The sequence below is a fragment of the Cricetulus griseus genome (genome assembly GCF_003668045.3).
Source record: "Cricetulus griseus strain 17A/GY chromosome 1 unlocalized genomic scaffold, alternate assembly CriGri-PICRH-1.0 chr1_0, whole genome shotgun sequence".
In the NCBI taxonomy this organism is placed as follows: domain Eukaryota; kingdom Metazoa; phylum Chordata; class Mammalia; order Rodentia; family Cricetidae; genus Cricetulus; species Cricetulus griseus.
The window spans coordinates 198,733,925-198,752,476 of NW_023276806.1; the positions used below are offsets into that span (position 1 = coordinate 198,733,925).

The window sequence follows — 18,552 nt, forward strand, 5'->3', positions numbered from 1 at the left end:
TCTCCTCTGGACAGGAGCTGAGCAGGTCAGGTCCTGAGTGGGCTAAAGGGACTCCTGTTCTGTGGCTGCCAAGAGCTAGGTTCATCTTTTCTATTCCATGGGCTTGGGCTGGTCTGTTGTTTGTTCAGGTGGTTTTCATTTGATTATTTGTTTGGCCTTTTGTGGTGTGATACTTTTGACTCTGATTTTTAAAAATAACCTGGTGCTTCTCAAGGCTGGTTTGCAGGAGTGCACAGCCTCTGGTGTACAATGTGCTCCTTGGCCAGCCCTAGGCTTTAGGGTAATCCTTTCGCCTAATAACTGGCTGCTGGCTGTGGCCAAGCCCGGGTGGAGCTGACCCCGGTGATGGCTGGACGCCAGCCAGGCCTTGCCCTGTCACACACAAACAGCTCCCTTGAAGCCCCTCCACAACAGGAGACAGAAAACAAAGCCTGGAGGCATCGTTAATTTATTTAAGTTTACACAAAATAAAACAGAAGTTTGTTGTTGTCATATAAAAAAAACAAAAAAACAAAAAAACAAAAAAAAACCCAAGCATTTTTGCATATGGGAAGTTTCACAATCTGGGAATAAGCCATAGTGCCAGATTTTCTGAGCAAAAGGCTCAGGACATTTTGGCTTGATAGGGTGACCAAGGTGACATATTATGGACCCCAGAACAGTCTGACACCAGCCACCACAAGCCTCTGTTCTGGACTGTGGCACTTGGGACTCTTTCAGTATCCACTTCAGTGGCCCATAAAGTCCTTCCAGCATTTTCCTTTCCGTCCCGTTCTTCCTTGTCCGTCTTCTCCTTCACCTCCTATTCATACTTTTACCTCTCTACGCCCCAACTTCCAATACAACAACATCCTTCTAGTAGGAAACTCACATTCCTCACCTCCTCCAAAGTCCACTCCAAACGCCTCTCTTCTATCCAGCACCCCAAACCTGATCCAGATCACCTCCTTGAGTGAGTGCATCACCTGGCTGGAGGGACACCCTTCGGGGATGAGAAACCAGTCCCTAGTCTGGCCTTGCCACCTGTTGGCCATTATAGTTTCAAGTGTAGTCTAAATAACTCTTAACAGAAAATCCAAGATCCAAAAATGCTTCAAAACCCGGTGTTTTTTGAGTGATGACATGATGCCATGAGTAGAAAACTCCACACCGTGAAATCTTGTTTCATGCACATAACATTATTTAAAAACACTGTATAAAATTACCTTTAAGCTGTGTGTCTACGGTATTATGAAATACAAATGAATTTCATGTTTATCCTTGGGTCCCACCTCCAAGATATCTCATTATATCTACTCAAAGATACTTAGGCCTGAAAAGACTCAAAAATCCAAGGCTTTCTAGTCCCGGGCATCTTGGAAAAGGGATCCTCAACCTGTATTTTCTTATTTTAACAATCCCAGTTACCCTGTGTCAACAGGATGTGCTCCAATAGCAGTGGATGCTAATGTGCCCTGAAAAGTATGCAAATGCTATAGAGTGCAAGCGAGGTTACCCTGGGCACTGTCACGCTCAGCTCAGGCTGTTTCCCACCTGCTGAAGGCAGCACTGTCCTCTCAGCTGTGTGGCGCTGCCGGGTGAAGTATCCCCCTTGGCACACCAGTGAGTAGGTTCTTACTGCAGGGACATGAGCCCCTGAGTTTTGTGTTTATTTGGTGGGCTTCTCTAGCCCACAGCACCAGTTGGGTCTGAGCACCAAGTGGCGCTCAGTCTTAAAGTGTCTTGCTTTTTCCATCAAGTTTTCTTGCATTGATCTACCACCCACAGTGGGATGGTGACAAAAGGGTGCAGGGTGATGGAAAAACCCAAGCCCCTTCGTTCATCCTCGTGGCCTCCAGCCCGAAGAGCAATTCTGGCAGCCTGGCCTGGGGCCCTGGCACTTCCTCAGCAGTGCTGGCTCAGGGCTCAGGACCATCAGCTGAACAATCTCATTCCCACTGGAACAAAACTCCCCACAGAATGGGTGGTCAACATGGTTTTACTTTGGATGAACCAACCAGATGAGAACCACATGCTGACATGCAAACACCTACCAGGGTTACTGCCAGTTTTAGAAACCCATTGTGGGATCAACCCGGACAACTTGGAGGGCCACACCAGGCACCCTTTTCTTGGGAATCACTATCTCAACTGTGGGACCCTCACTCCCCGAGCTCAGCAATGTACCAATAAAATGGTCTGTGGTTTTAGCCCCCTCCATGGGTGCCTAGTTCACTCCAAACGGTTCTTTTCGTAAAAACCACACTAGGTGGTTTCAGAAGGTGAGGAGACTGCCTCACCCTTTCAGAAAAGCCTACCACAAATATGCTTTTCACACATTCTGAGTCCTTCTCCCTTGCTCAACACATCCCTACCCCCACGTGCCCACAGATACATATTACACTTGACAAAATTCATCTTCTTTCGATAATCTAGCCTATGCTCCAGGCAATGCCACTGCAAAAGTGTTTGCATAAAGTCAGTCACAATAGAAAAGAAACCAGTGACCAGAGGACAGACTCGAGAGCCACCTTGGCTGGCTCTTGCTCAGGCGAGCCCAACCCCAGTCACTCAAAATAGGTTTACCTCAGGCAGACCCATCATTTGGAGTTGAAAACAGCATCCCAGGAGCCTCCCTAACCCTGACTGACCCCAAAGCCTGAAAAAGCCAATGCTTTGCTTCAGATCCATCCAAAGTAAAATGCGGAATAAATAAATAAGTGCTTCCAACATGCGCTGCTTGGGAGTTTCCAGCTGTGTGGATGCAGCCTTCATGGTGCTCCCCGGGAGACACTGAGACCATCCAAAGACTCTGCCCACCCCTTCCTCATATCCCCTGGACCACAGTGAAGCATGTACCAAGAGGCGGGTAGAACAGGGCAGGGACAGGATGCTTCTTATCACTACTTGCTGTAGAACTAGGTGAGAATCACCTCTGCAGACTGGCCTTCCTAGTGCTCATGGAATGGTGCGTCTATCTTTAGTCAAGCGTTGTGGAGTCATGCCTTTGGAAGGGTGGCCTAGAGGAGTGAGAGATGTGGACAGAGTCCTGGATGAGAGATGTATACGCATGGCTCTCCCCTCCTGGAGACACCTGGAAGCTAAGGTTTCTTCCTTCAACATGGTTCTTGGGAGGCCCTTGAAGCCTCAGCATTCAGGGCTAAGGTCCAGCTGTTGGAGAATGTCCTGCAGAGATCCCTGCAGCCTGCTTAGTGCCACCACCTCCGTGGAGTATAGTGAGGCTTCCAGGACACCATCCAGGCTCTCTAGCTGCTGCAGCTCACTGGTCGGAGGCAGGGAGCAGCTCTTGGAGGAGGCCAGCAGATGGAGAAGGTCTCGGAGGTTCTCCAGGTCATTAGATATTTGCACAACGTTTCGGGAAGGCAGACTGGTGAGGATCTGTTGGTAGACTGCCAGAGTCTGGTCCATTTTGGACAAACTCAGGATGGGGTGGAGCCCAGGAATGAAGTCCAAACCAGTGACCCTCTGCTTGGCAGATACCGACTGCTGTACGGGAGGAAGGGGAACAGCAGATACTCAGGAGATGGCAGGGGAATCGACTGGCAAAGCCCTCCATCACATCTGTGAGCCTAGGCTGCCTCCTTCCTTCCTCTCCCTCCGGGTCCAGGCCCTTATCTCCCGTGCTCAGCTGCCTGATGAGCCACTGAGCTTGTCTCCCATATTTCTGCTACTTCTGAGCCACCTCTCCCTTCACTTGTGACTAATCTTCTTGGGTAATTCCTTTCTCCAAATGGCATCCGAGAGGGACTAGCCATGGTTCTCTGTTCCTTACTCTGACTCTAGCCTCTCACCCTTATCAGATCTCTCCCTCCCAGTCATATTCTTATGTAATCCTTCCTCCTTAGGGTCAAAGCTGTGCCCCTCCCCCCACTCTAGGGAATCTGGTTTCCAGGAAGGGCTCTTCCCACCTCAGCAACCTTCTCTCATTGCTACCCACATTTGGGTAGTTGGGTCTCCCATGATGACTGCATTTGAAAGGTGATGAAGACTGCTCTTCTGTGTGACTTTGAAATGAGGGTGTGCAAAGGCAGGAAAAGTTGTGACTAAAACTGTTAGAACCTAATGACCCTCCTGTGTAGAGACTGCCCAGTGGAGATACTGCTGGGAGTCTGGCCACCTGTCAATGGGACACCATGACCTTTAGAGTTTCCTGTGGTCCTGGATACTAGGATTCAAGGAAGTAGTTTTGGGAAGGAAGGAGAATAAGAAACAGAAACAATAGGCTGAGGAGAAGAGATAGTGGTCTGCAGAGCAGGGACGGACCACAGTTCCCCTTAGGTATGCCTCACATGCTCTGCTAAACCGCTGAGGGCAGGGTTTCCTGTGGCAGAGAGAAAATGAACATAGGTGGCCTTCTGATGTCACAGAACCTATGGTTTCTTAAAGGGAGAGTATGACAAAGTCAGATCCCTTCAAGTGGCTTAGAATTAGAACCACAGTTGAGCGGTCTGGGTGCTGGATTTGGAACTGGAACCACTCAGCTCTGGATTCCAGGAGGCAGAGGAGTCAAGAGCCATGACCAGAAAGAATGGACACCCTAGGCTTATAAATAGTCAGCTTCCAGGATGTGCCTGGCATTCAGAAAGTGCTTGATGTGTTTCTCCCTCCTTTGTCCCCTAGAGTCTCCCTACCGTGTGTGAAATGTCATTGATCCTGGTGACAATGGTCTTGATGAGGGTTTTGGTGTCATCCTGGACTTTCTGGATTGGCACAGCTTGAACATAGGACAGATAGGACCAAAGCCACAGGAACCGGCACAGGGGTCTCCAGCACATTTTCCTTCCTGGGATCTTCTTGGGCCTGCAAACAGAAGGAATGACACTTTTCAAGAGCCCAGTATAAATCCACCCTGTCGGCTCTGCTGCCAGCCCACTGTTGGACATGGATGGATAAGATTTGCTTTCTTCCCTAGCTAGCTACCATCGTCTCAAAGTCAAGACAATGCATTATGGAACCTGGATTAATGAAATTCATCCCCCTGGGAACATTATTGACAGGTCAATAAAGCCACAGTGATGTATCCTGTAGATTATAGGGGGCAGTGCTTGTCAGATGGATGTGATGACAATGGGGGGCTTTATTGTATACTTTCAAGGGAAAGAGGACCAACTCTTAAGGTCTGGCTGGAATGTAGTTGTTTCCTCATTGCCTAAATTTAGGTGTCTCACGTAACCATTCAAAACTCCACCTTTCTCCCTATACTCCACCTATATCCAAGCTCGGATGAAGATCAAATTAGCTAATGCACGTGAAAGAGCTGGAGGAGCTGTGAAGTGTTCCTTCCAGTGCTGCCTGGCCCTTCCTGTCACTCTTCCAGGAGCCCCCTGTTGCTGTCTTTTGTGGCCTTCATTACTGACTTATAAGTCCCTTCCTCTCCCAGTGGGGACCTGAGTCCAAGCAGCATTTGTCCACCAGGCACAGTGCCCCAAGGACGGAAGATACTTCCTACCCTCTAGTGCCTCTGTGTAACAGGAGGGACAGACAAGCAAAGTAGGCCGTTTCAATGCAGGAAGATGGAGCTTCACAAGAAGACAAGTGTGAGACATCGCAGGAGCCCAGAGGAGGTTGCCTGGGAAGGGTTCCAGACGGAGAAGGGGCTGAGTAGAACACAGTTGCCCTATGTGGCCAAGAGACCAGAACTGCAAAGGCATGGAAGCAGGAAAGAACGCAGCACATTCACTTAGAATGCTGGAAATTTCAGTCATGGAGCCATGAGTTTTTAAATTAACACTATGCTGATCCTTGATTAAGAAACGCCGGTTTGATGAGATGCATGAGGCAAAAGTAATAAAGTGAAATGTATGCAAGTCTTAGCCAGTGATCCACGCTAAGGACGTGTGTGTGTGAGCTGGAAGAATAAAGATATCCATAAGTATTAGGATGAAGAGTGTGGAGACAGTAGAAAAACTGACTTTTCCTTTTTTGTGTTCTTCCTCTTCTGGGTCTTGGTGGGAACAGGTAATGCTTGGCCATCCATCGGTGGAGATATTAGTATAACTCACCTTCTGGCAGTACAGCAAAAAATGAGCACACTGCTTATATATTATTTATAGTGCTTGCTTAAAGGTATGCTCTTTTTAATCTGAGTTTTACAGAAGAGAAAACAAATGAATCTCAGAAAGATGAGCCGACTTTTCCAAAGTCAAAAAGATGAATGGCAGGCAGGGATGTGCGAAGGACAGATTGAAATATAGCAATCCCCTGCCCCCATCCATAACTCCACTTTCTGAGGTTTTAGTTACCCTTGGTCATCTAAGATCCTAAAATATTAAATAGAAAATTCCAGAAATGAATAATTCATCAGCTCTCAATTGTGCCAGGCTGAGTAGTATTATGAAGTCATATACTGTCTCATCCTGCTCCTACTGGGTGTGAAATCCCTCACCCAGGGTGCCCACACTGTATACATTGCTCCTCTGTGAGCCACTTAGTAGCTTCCTGGTTATCACAACTGTCATGGAATCACAGTGTATCCCTGTTAACCTTTACTTAATTTAATAATGGCCCTACAGCAAGAACTGTGATCAAAGGAGGCAGAAACATTCAAGGAGAGAGGAATTTGAGTTCTAGGGGTCTGTGCTCCAAGGCATATGAAGAATAAATGCATATAAGCGACTTAGTCCTCTCATGAGTTTCAGGTGTCCACTGGAAGTCATGGAACATATTCTCCACAGATCAGCAGGGCTGCTAGCTGATATCCCCCATCTAGTTCCCTGAAACCCCAGTGAAGGAACCAAGTATAACACTCAGACCCCGGGCTTTAACTGTAGGCTGTTTCGTTATTGTTATTGTTATTGTTTGTTGCTGTATGCCCCTAGTAAGCATAGTTAACTTCCCAGAGTATCTGTTCGGACCGGTAAAATGGAGCTAGTGCTAGCACTGGCTCCAAAGAGTAAATGAGATGAATTTTTGATATCCCTGCCTGTCTTGGCTTGTGTCTGTCTCAGGGTTGAGGGAGTAAATGACCACTACTTAAAAAATGATTGTAATTACTGGGCAGAGCTTGCAACGCTCTGGGCAATGGCACCTGCAGCTGACTCTGAGGCACGCACTTGGCCCACTGCCTCCCTTGGGCATCCCAACGGGGTACCCTGGTGCTTGTGGGTTTTCCCCTTAGCACAAGCATGTGTGTCATTCATTTCTAAGATGTATGTGTTGATGATACCCCCCTTCCTTACAAAATTTACTGCCAGAATACCTATGGTCATAACATAGCTATTTTCACATAACGGCCACCTGAACTATTGAAATGGACAAAAAGCTTTACAAGCCCTCTCTCAGCATGGGTAATATGCCCCAGTGGATTCTGGCAATAAATTGCAGTGCTTTGAAAACATGGAACTGAGGTGCTATGGCTGAGTAAGTAAGCCTAAGATAAGAGGCCAGGCTTCTAGGACATGCATGGAGGGTTGCAGAGAGAAGTGGCTACAGGTCCTTCCGAGATCAAAGCCATGGTGAGAACCGATTGGCCCAACAGCACAGAACATGCTTATGCAGCGCGCGCGCGCACACACACACACACACCTGCTATATTTTCCAGCTTCTACCATTAGATTCAGTTAAACAGCCAAAAGTGACCAATAAATAGAAGCAGAAGCTCCATGTGGCAGCTTTTGGCATTGTTTATGGTGGCCCATGCCTACCTGTGATTTTAGCATTTGTAAGGCTGAGGCAGGAGAATTTCTTGTAAATCTCAGGCCAGCCTGGGCTACAGAGCAAGACCTGGTCTCAGAAAAACAAAAGCCCAAAATAAATAAATAAATAAATAGTGTTAATAAAATTAAAGAGCAAAGCAGTGAGCTATGGTAAGAATGTATGTCATTAATTGCAACAGAAGCGGGGAACATTTAAGTAGATCAAATGACTTGGTTGACCCTAAGGACAGTAAGACACCAGGACACTATCTGTTAGAATTGGGGGTTGCTTGGAGCTCAGGGGAAAGGGGAACTCATAGATATAGTTCCAGGGAGCTGAGACCACAAAACCTTTTCTTTCTAGAAGTTTCTGAAGTGAGTTTAAATACTTAAGAGTGTTATAGTCTAAGATCTGGCTGGGGAATTGATAAAATGCTGATGTAGTACACTGTGTCCCTCATTCTGGGGACTGTTGCAGCAGAGCCTGGAAAGAAGAGGGACTGTGCAGAAGGACGGGAGGGCACTGCTAGGCTGCCTCCCACCCTCTACTTCTGTTTTGCACTCAGGACATCACTTTATAGCTCTTCTTCGGGCTGCCTGCCTTACCCTGTCACCTAGGCATGTCATGCCTCACCTTCTTCACAGTGACTCCCTGGCAGGGCACACAGGAAAGGTAAAATAACAGAGAGGTGATGCCCAGAGACAGCTCCAGGCAGTGACGTAATGTCTTCAGAAAACAGGCTCACAACTGGTCTAAGAGGCTTGTGGGCTGCACCATTGGCCCACCGGTTTTCCCCTTCTGGCCTCACCTAGGTCCTGGACAGGGCCCCAGTTAGGTGATTCTTCAATGGCATCACTATGCTCCCACCTTCCACAGTGACCTTCCCTGCTGACAAGATCAACCTAATCCCCAGGATACTGGTAGCCTCAGATGTGAACACCCTTCCATCCGGGCGACAGGGCAGACGGACCCTTCAGGACAAGATGGGTAGTGATGGATACAACCGCTGGCTACTTCTTCAGATTCAGAATGGAAGGTAGCAGAGCCCAGGTCAGGCCTGCCTACTATGCAGCAATGGAACAAATGGCAATTTGGGGAACACTGGGTGACAGAGGCATCCACTGGCCAAGCTGCCATCTGTGGGCTCAACCTAGGTCCCCCATATACACCCAGAGCACGCTCTCTCCCTTCTTCTCTTCTCCAGCCATCAGACTCTTATAGAATTTTTTTCTGACAATCTCTGATATGCTACTTCGAATTAAATTCAGATAGTGCTTGGCTAAGGAGCATATGAAAATATCTTGGAAATGCAAATCAAAACCACAGTGAGATATTATCTCACTTCAGAGTGGCTTTTGTCAAAAAAGACAAAAGATAGCAGATGCTGGGGTGGGGTGTAGGGAAAGAGAATCTCATACATTGCTAGTGAAACTGTAGATGAATACAGCCCCTATGGAAAACAGTGTGGAGATGCCTCTAAAAACTAAAAATAGAACTACCTTATCATCCAGCCATCTTGTTCCTAGGCATATATGCCCTGAGAAAAGAAGGCAGTATGTCAAAGAGATATTTTGCTTCCATGTTTATAGCCAAGATATGGAATCAATCTAAGTGCCCATTGACATATGAATAAATAAATAAAATGTGGTACACATCCACAATGAAATAGCATTTACCGTAAAGTAAATGAAATACTGTCATCACAGCAACGTTATGCTGATCTCAAAGCAGAGAGAAAAGAATTACACGTCTCAGAACCTTAGAGAAGTGTGACAGGGAGGGGGAATGGCTACCATAGCCACGTACAGGGATGTTAGCTAAGAAGTTTGACTTCTTTAAAGATGTTTTTACTGGGACTGGAGAGATGGCTTGCTACTCCAGAGGACCAGAGTTCAGGTCCCAGCAACCATGTCAAGTTGCTCACAGTTCTGGTAACTGTAGATACAGGAAGATCATGCCTATAGTCTAAGAGAACACGTAACTCTCTCTCTCTCTCTCTCTCTCTCTCTCTGTCTCTCTCTCTCTCTCTCCTCTCTTGAAAATAGCAAAACTGTGTTCTTATTACATTTATTTCTTTATACTAAATCTTTAAAATGATTATACATGTTTAATGTGTGTGTGTGTGTGTGTTCACTAGCATACAGTGCACACTTTACCCACTGAGACATCTCTTTGCCTTCTCAATATTGATTTTATATTAGCTATTTTGAACTGTCCAGTTAATTATGATCCATAGCTATCCTACTGAACTACAGAGTATTCATAAGTTTTTCTCCTGGGCTGGCAAGATGTCAGTGGATAAAGTCAGTTATTACCAAGCCTGATGACATGAGCTCTATCCCTGGGACCTAAATGCTGGACCCACAAGTCTGACCTTCACATTCGCTCTGTGGCACATATATGTCCACCACACACACACTAAATAGACAAACAAACAAGAGCTGGTGAGATGGCTCAGAGGGTGAAGCCACTTTCTACCAGGCCAAATGACCTGAGATCAATTCCCATGATGACCCAATATGGTAAAAGGAATCAGTTGATTCCTGCAAGTTGTCTTCTGACTCCCATACATGTGCTATGACACTCTGGTACACACACACACACACACACACACACACACACACACAGGCACACAGGCACACAGACACACAGACACACAGACACACACACACACACACACACACACACACACACACACACACACACAAAATTTTTTTTAAATGTTTTTAAGAGGTTTGCCCTTGCTGCAGGTGACACACTCTTGGGGATTTCAGTTCATTCTTCAAATGTTGGCCACAGTACGCAATTTGAAAATCACTAAGCTAGCAGGAGCAATTTTCTCTTCTCTGCAACCAAAGGCCTTGCTTGAGAAATCATGCTGACATTCTTAGCTGGTAGGCACAGTGTGGGTGAGGGGCTTATACTCTGTTCATTCCCATCAGGGAAAGCAAATAGATTTCAACTCCTGTGTCAACTCTGATCAATTTTCAGTGGCTCCCTGGAGCACTGGAAGAGGAGCTGGAGCACCTGCCACACTGAAAGAGGGTGCCACAATCCATTAGTGACACCTGCACTTGGTTCAGCATCTACCAAGGGCCCGACACAGGGCAGGTGTTTATTCAGCTTTTGTTGAATGAGTAAGTATTCTCCATCCTTGATCCCATTGGCTTTCATCTGAAAAAATCCTTTTGTTTTGTTTTGTTTTGTTTTGTTTTGTGACAGTCTCAAAAGCCCAGACTGGCCTTGAACTCACCATACTGTCCACACTGGCCTTGAACTCTTGGCCCTCCTGCTTCTGCCTTCCTAGTGCCAAGGTTACAGGCACACATGCTGCCGTCTTAGACTTCACTTTTGCCCCCACAGAAATGCCTATGAAGCTGTCTTAAGATGCTCAGTGCCCAGCTTTCTCTTCCCCTCACACTTTGGATTGTGCCCGCATCTCTCCCGTGTCCCCAGCCCCTACGTGGTTCTCATTTCTTTCAGCTTCCTGAGCTCCACTCTCTGTGGACTGTCATTCCAAGTGACTTCGACCCATCCAGGAGCCTGTCCCATCCCAGTACTGTGGGTCTTTGTCAGGGGACCCATGCTCCCCCTGTCAGCTCTGGTACTCCTGAGTGCAAACACAATGTGCACACAGATGGAGGCTGAGTCTATGGTTTAGGTGAAACGTCAGCTCGGACATGATTGCAGATTCTGAGAGCTCACAGACAGTGGGAGAGATGGGAGCGTGTAGTCTGCTGGAGAGCGGGTCATATCTGTTTTCACACAGGGACAAGTGCAAAGGAGCCTTGTGTATCTGAGGGACAGCCATGCTATTTTTCCATAGAACCTAACCTCTGCACCTCTGGGAGGCAACTGTATGGACAGGGAAGAATTTCAAGGCTGTCCATGGGCTAGAAGCTCATGCATACCCCACAAGAATTCCATGTCCCTGGAGGCCCGGCTCTACCTCCCTCTCCCCTATGTGCCTCTAGGGGAACGACTGAGTCCCTGAAAAGACAGTCTCCTCAGACAGCCATTTCTGCATCCCACATGGGTCACTCAGCCACGAGAGGCATCTGCCTGGGGCGGATGGACAAGAATTCATTGCAACTTCCCTGGCTCTCTTCTTGGCTCTTTGGTTTTTTCCCTGGAACAGAGCAGGAGGAAAGTATTTCCCCAGATACCGAGAAGAGTTGGTTATTTTGGGTATAAGATGTACCAAATATGAGAAGGATGCTCCTTCAGCCAATGTGGACATGTTCCCCTCAGCCCAGCATCCTTGGGTTCTTGAGAAAGGAAAGAACTGAAAAGAATCCTTGGGGTGGGGTTGCTTCTCTTCATGCCTCAATAAGACACTCCATTACTCTTTCACCCCAGGAGAGTGAGCTGGCTCTTAGACATTCCTCCTTTGAAATTTGGTTCCACACATCATACAGATCAGTGAAAGGTTGGAAAGGCTCCCCCAGTCCCAAATGACCACTGTCTAGCAAGAACTCACACACACACACACACACTCTCATTCCCAGAAGCCCGTTCCCACCTTGCATAGGGCACCCAAAGAGAGAGCCTGTGCTTCCCAGATGCTACCACCAAGTCTCTGCCCTCTGTCTACCTCTCCTTAATACCATGCTTCCAACCGAAATGACTTGGTTGCTTTGTCCTCTCTCAAGCAGCTGTTCCCACAAGGCAGCATGGTATCTGACCATATTTAAGGTACCACTTTCCCAGCAAGACATAGAGGAATGTATGGGTGCCACACCCACAATCCAGTCTAAAGTACCCCAGGAAGAAATACAGCTGAAGGAAGGGCATGCTGGAGCTTCAGGCTGGCAATGTGCACTTGGCCATGTTGGGTAGAAATGCCTAGCAGTAAAACTCACGCTGACTACAGGCCTTTCCCATGATCTGTGGCTCTGTTCCCCGGAGGCAATCTATGAAGAAGATAATTTGCATGGCTTTGAGGGCAGATGAAGTGAGATCTGGTCCTTTTTTTTTTTTTTTTTTTTTTTTTTTTTTTTGCCGGGGTGGTGGTAGGTGGAATGGGTTCTTCCTGACATTATTTCTACCCACCAGTAGCTTTTGTACTGGGTAGGCCCCCTTCCCGGTAAAGACCCTCACTGGAAAATAAATTCTTACAGCAAAGCAAGGCTGTATCTAGCCCCCCGGAACCTGGAAATGCTGCATCCTTGCATGCCCAGCCTTGCTCTGTCCATCTGACAGGTGTGAGAGAGATCTGGTCGTCTTAGTTCCCTAACCATCTCAAGACTGCAGACCAAACACGCTCCTGGAGTCCTGGCTGGCTCTGCAAGAACAGGTTTGTGCCCTGTGGGCCCAGCCAGGTCCAGCCTGGAATTCAACACTCTTCAGCTCCTCGGCCGCCTTCCCTCTGTCTAGAACCTCACTGCAAAGCTACTTAGTTCAGCACCAAGCTGTCCACGCTACCTCCCTCCTGCCTCAGTTTCTCTGGGTTCCAGAGTTAGGTGGGGTGCTATGGTGCGCCAAGGACTTTCGGGGAAGGAGAAAGCATACCCAGGGCCCTACCTTGCAGCTGCTGGCGTGGGGATTCCTCCGGGGCTCCATGCCTGCCTGCCCCCTCTTATAGCTGCCCCAGTGCCACTTGCGCAACTGCCGGACCAGCCCCGGTCCCTGCGAGCGCCAACTCCCGCCCCGCCCCGCGGGGTAGCAACGGTAGTGGTGGAGGCCTAGTGCTCCATGCACGAGCCTGGGCTGTGGGCGCCTCGAGGGAGGACTTCAGCCGCGCCCCCGAGTGCATGTTTGAGGGCTTTGAGGGAGCCAGCAATCCTCGAGGTCGCGCCAGCGGCTCCTGCGCAGCGGTGGCTTAAGGATCTGTCCCCTGGGATGGCGCTTCCAGAACTGCGAGGAACAGCCAGGAGGGTGACTACAGGAGGCCGGTTTGGGAACAGGGCAGCCAGTGAGCAAGGATTCCACCGCCTGCCTCTTCCGACGACTCTACATACTCAACCTGGCTGCTGGGGGAAACTAGGTTCCACGCTCGGGACCTAGTTTTGTCTTCCTTTGGCACCCAAAAGACACAGGTATGCGCTGTGTGCTTTTTACGACAACAGAGAATACACCTGCCTGGAAGGTTCCAAGCACTTCAGTATTTAGGGATGCTCTGGACCAGTTACTGGAGTCAGGTGACAGGCGCCTGCCCCAGATCAAACAATATTTTCTTCAATGGGGCAGGAGTGTCCTTGGGTTCCCAGGGGGAGGAAACAGATTCGGGGTGTTCAGCCTGGCGTCTTATAACCCCAGGTGATAACTATTAGAGGTGGCCAGGAACCCAGGTGTGGACAATTGGATCAGGACCATTGAGGTCACCCCTGTTTGAGAACAGCTTTGAAAACAAACCATCACCCTCAGAAACAACCAGAGAGTCACGCTGGGAAGGAGGACACTCTACCCTAAATCCTGCCTCCCCTGGTATCACCCATGAAATAGGAATTATTTTTGCATAACTAAATGTCTGGGAAACAAACAAAAACAATAGTTCTGATGTGGCAACTGTAAGAAATCTAAATTTTAGTGTCTACAAATAAAGTTCTGAATTTGGTCAACAAAAAACCATGGCCTTGTTTTCCTTTGTGTACAGGGTAGTCTTCATTTCCCTCTTGGCTTGCAAAACAGGAATTGTTTGCTAATTTGCAAACTACAACACACACACACACACACACACACACACACACACACACACACACTTGCATACACACAGCTGCAATGGCTGCCCGGTCCTTGGTCCTGCCAGTCTCTCTATGGGGGTGCCTGGTTGCTGGTCCATCTCTTCTGCTTGTAGAACCTCCCTGATCTGCATAGACCCTGCTCTCCTTCGTTGGGGAGGCTTCCCAGATTGTGGACAGAGAACAGGAGCCTCTGCTGTTCACTCTTGAAGCCCTGGTACCTGCATAATGCCAACAACATGGAGGGCCCAGGAATGACTTGCTGAGGTGAATCCCAGGTCACCATGGACCACACAGCTCTCAGGTTAGTGCACTTCTCTAGGAACATTCTTCTAGATTTGAGGCACCTGGAGGGTATATATATGTTTTAAACTTGGGAAAATATTATTTGTGGTGATGATATAAAAGGAACCAGAAAGACCAGATTCAAGATGGGTCCTGAGGGCAACCATCACACTTCATTTGAGACTTCCTAGTGGAAGCACGCTCTCCAACGATAACTCATTCTGTGAGGTGATAGGTTACTTTGCTCCTCATTGTACACAAGAGCTCAGTGCCTCCCCAGCACAGAGCTAGGATATCTTTTATTTATTCTTTGACAATTCCATATGTGTAAACAATGTGTATTGATTCTGTGTACCCCAACTACCCTTGATCTCCCAGACACTCCCAATGTATCCTCCTCATGCCCTTTCATGCCCAAGAGCTACATGTTGGAATGTTGACTGATCTTGTTGGCTTGATCTTGTACATGTTTGTACAGGGAACTGTGGCTGCAGTCGGTTTATGAATGCGATGGCCATATCATGTCCAGAAGATGGTATTTTATGCTGCTCTCTCTCATACTCCAACTCTTACATTCTTCCCAACCCCCCTCTTCTATAATGTTCCCAGAGTCTGGGGAGGGGAAGCTGACATAGCTATCTATCCCACTGGGGGGCTCAGCATTCATTCTCAGAACTTTAACAGTTATGAGTCTCTGAATTAACTGTTGACCACTTCAGAGAGAGGCTTCCCTGGCTAAGGTTGAGGGCAGCATCCATCTGTGGATATAACCATGAATATTTAGAAGGCAGTTGACAACATGCCAATTTAGCAAGACAACAATAGTAGGTTGCTCCCTAAGGCCTATAACCTCTCTAGCTTCGGGCTTTTGACCAGATCGACAGTATCAAGCATCAATTCATTCCATTCTGTGACGTAGGCCTCAAGTCCAACCCAAAAGTGATTGGTTACCCCCATAACCTTTGTACCACTTTTACACCAGGGTTCACACCTTGCCTGGCAAGGTAGTATTGTAGCATGCAGGGCTCACCAGAGGGAAGTACCACTGATGGCTTTTCTCTCCTAGCAACCTGCAAAACATCTTCTAGAACAGTGTTTCTCAGCCTGTGGATTGTGACCCCTTTCGGGGTTGAACGACCCTTTCACAGGGGTCACCTAAACCATTGTAAAACACAGATATTTACATTGCATTTCATGAAAGCAGCAAAAATACAGTTATGGAGTAGCAATGAAAATAATTTTCTGGTTGAGGTTCACCACAACGTGAGGAACTGTATTAAGGGGTCGCAGCGTTCGGAAGGTTGAGAACCCCTGCTCTAGGACTGTGTAAACTGGCCAGCATGAAGTTTTCAGCTCAGTTCCAGCTTGGTCTTTCTATGTCCTTCAATCAAATTATGTTGTGTTTTCAGCAAAGGGGTCTTACTATCAAGTTCTGGTAGACAGCCAAGAATAAAGTTGTTTTGGAGACCTCTGGGACCTCCCTGACCAATAAGTTGTAAGGAGTTATCCCAAGCCTGGCACTATGATTTACATTTAAAAACCTGTGTCTTCTGGGTTTAACAGATTTTTAAATTGAAATTACTAAAATAGTGGAAAAATAAGAAATAGTATAATAAAATTATACTTATTACCTAAGTGTAAGAATTACTATTTTCCACATTTTAGCTTCAGTTTTTCAAAATAAATTGCAGACACCATGACATTGTTATGCCCCTAAATACGTGGGTACTTTCTAAAAAATAACTTCTTATTTATAACCATAAGCTCACTATCAAACAGTAGCAATTCTTTAACATCATGAAAGTACACATTATATGTACCTGCTGGTCATCAGAGAGGAAGGAGCCTCAGTTGAGGAACGGCCTCTGTGAGATCCAGCTGCAAGGCATTTTCTCATATTCATGATCAATGGGGGAAGGCTCAGCCCATGGTGGGTGGTGCCATCCGTGGGCTGCTGGTCCTGGGTTCTATAAGAGAGCAGGCTGAGCAAGCCATAGTGAGCAAGCCAGTAAGTAGCACCCTCCCATGGCCTCTGCATCAGCTCTGGCAGGATTCTGCCCTGTTTGAGTTTCTGTCCTGACTTTCTTTGGTTATGAGGAAATGTAAACCAAATAAACCCCTTTCTTCCTAACTTGCTTTTTGGTCATGGTGTTTCACTGCTGCAATAGAAACCCTAAGTAAGACATTATATTTTCCCCAAATGTCTTAGAATTGTCTTTTATAATTGCTTTGGATGAACCCGGTTGTTTTATTCCTAATAGTATTGATTTCTCGATGCTAAGTGTGTGTTCTACCACTGAACCATACTCCCATTCCCTACAGGTATTTATTGAAGGCAATAAAGCAATAAGGGCAGGAAAGAGAAAATTAAGGTGTGTGTGTGTGTGTGTGTGTGGAAGTCAGAAAATGCTGCATTGACAGCGTTTTAGAAATGCATTGACACCAAGAAGTGGAAAACACGCTGAACGCTCAGTTTAGGGAGTTAGTAAGATTATCGACAGGCAGACTAGTGCAATATACAGACACTTAAAGTTACATTGTAAAGTACTATTTCATGAGGCAGTAAATTGTATTTTTAAATGACAGTGGATAAGATTTCGAAATGGACAAAGCATGGTGCCACAAGCTGTAAATCCAGCCCTCAGGGTGGGGAAGTAGAGACAGGTGGATCTCTGTGTGCTTGAGGCCAGCATGGTCTATATGTGTTTTCTGGTAACCCACAAGCAGATCTACACATCCACAGCAAGATATGATGTAATGCTAGGAATAGGGTTAGGAAGAGTTTTGACCTATCACCTCTTTTCCATGCTCTTCTGATTTTAAAAAATATCCATGATGACTATTTGAGAGAGAGAAGAGAGGACAGTGGTGTGTGTGTGTATGTGTGTGTGTGTGTGTGTGTGTGTGTGTGTGTGTGTGTGTGTGAGACTATGATCAAAACATATGCATGTATGAATGTACCACAGGGAACAAACACATCACTCTGTACAATTACTGTATGCAAAGGAAAAAGAAAACGTCACAGTGGGCATCCGACCTCCTTTGGGAGTGAACTAGATCCAACCCAGGACCACGAGCATGCTAAGTGAGTGCACCACCCCTGGGCCCCAGCTTCAGCCCTGGAGTTACTTTTTAAAGAGAAATCTCTTTATGCTATAGGAATGAGTTAACGTTTTTTCTTGTCTACAGGCTATAACACTCACACATAATCAAGGTTTTCCTTGTCCCCAGCATCTTTGTGACTCTGCTCTAGAAGGCCTAGCTCATTTGTGGGGCTGGACAGCCTCAGTTAAGCTGTGTCAGCACCACCTTCTTGGGGGTTGCCAGAACTGCCACACAGGGATCCTGCCTGAACTGAGCACCACTGGAGACCGCACTGGGAGGGTGTGAACTACCTTTTCAACGACCTGCTTTTCATTTGGTTGCTTTTTAGATACTATTTTATTTCAGAAGTGAGCCGAGCATGGTGGTACACACCTGCAATCCCAGCCTTGAGAGGTGAGAGCAAGGGGACCGGAGGGTGGTCTTCCAGGAGGTCAGTCAGGCTACAGAAGATCCGATCTTTAAAATAAAATAAAATAGAGGAAAGAAAGAAAAATAAATGACATCTAGCACTAAAAATCTAGATGGAAGAGTTAATTTTTTCAATATTCTTTCTTTTTTATGTGGTGCTGGGATTTGAACCCAGGGCCCTGTGCATGATAGAGGAACACCGTGCCATGGAGCTAAAGTCTCAGCCCCTTTTGGTTTTTTGAGACAGGGTCTCACTAAGTTGTCCAGTCTTCTCTTTAACTCTCAGCCTTCCTGACTCAGTTTCCTGAGTCAGTTTGAATTACAATTGCCACTATACCCAGCTTTACATAAAAATTCAAAAGGGACAAAGAGACATGAAGATTTAATTTCCTCTGCATTCACTCCTCCTTAGTACTGTAACCTGTTTCATGTGTCCTTT

General features: G+C 46.9%; 1 protein-coding gene across 1 annotated transcript; it reads right to left on the reverse strand.

The window, feature by feature from the left end:
* Positions 1-3,126: 3,126 nt before the first annotated feature.
* On the reverse strand, positions 3,127-4,828 carry Lep (leptin). Its single transcript, XM_027391330.2, has 2 exons — positions 4,632-4,828; positions 3,127-3,486 (listed from the first exon to the last, which is right to left on the reverse strand). The coding sequence occupies exons 1-2, from the start codon at positions 4,773-4,775 to the stop codon at positions 3,127-3,129; spliced, it is 504 nt and encodes a 167-aa protein (XP_027247131.2). The 5' UTR covers positions 4,776-4,828.
* Between the last annotated feature and the right edge of the window lie 13,724 nt (positions 4,829-18,552).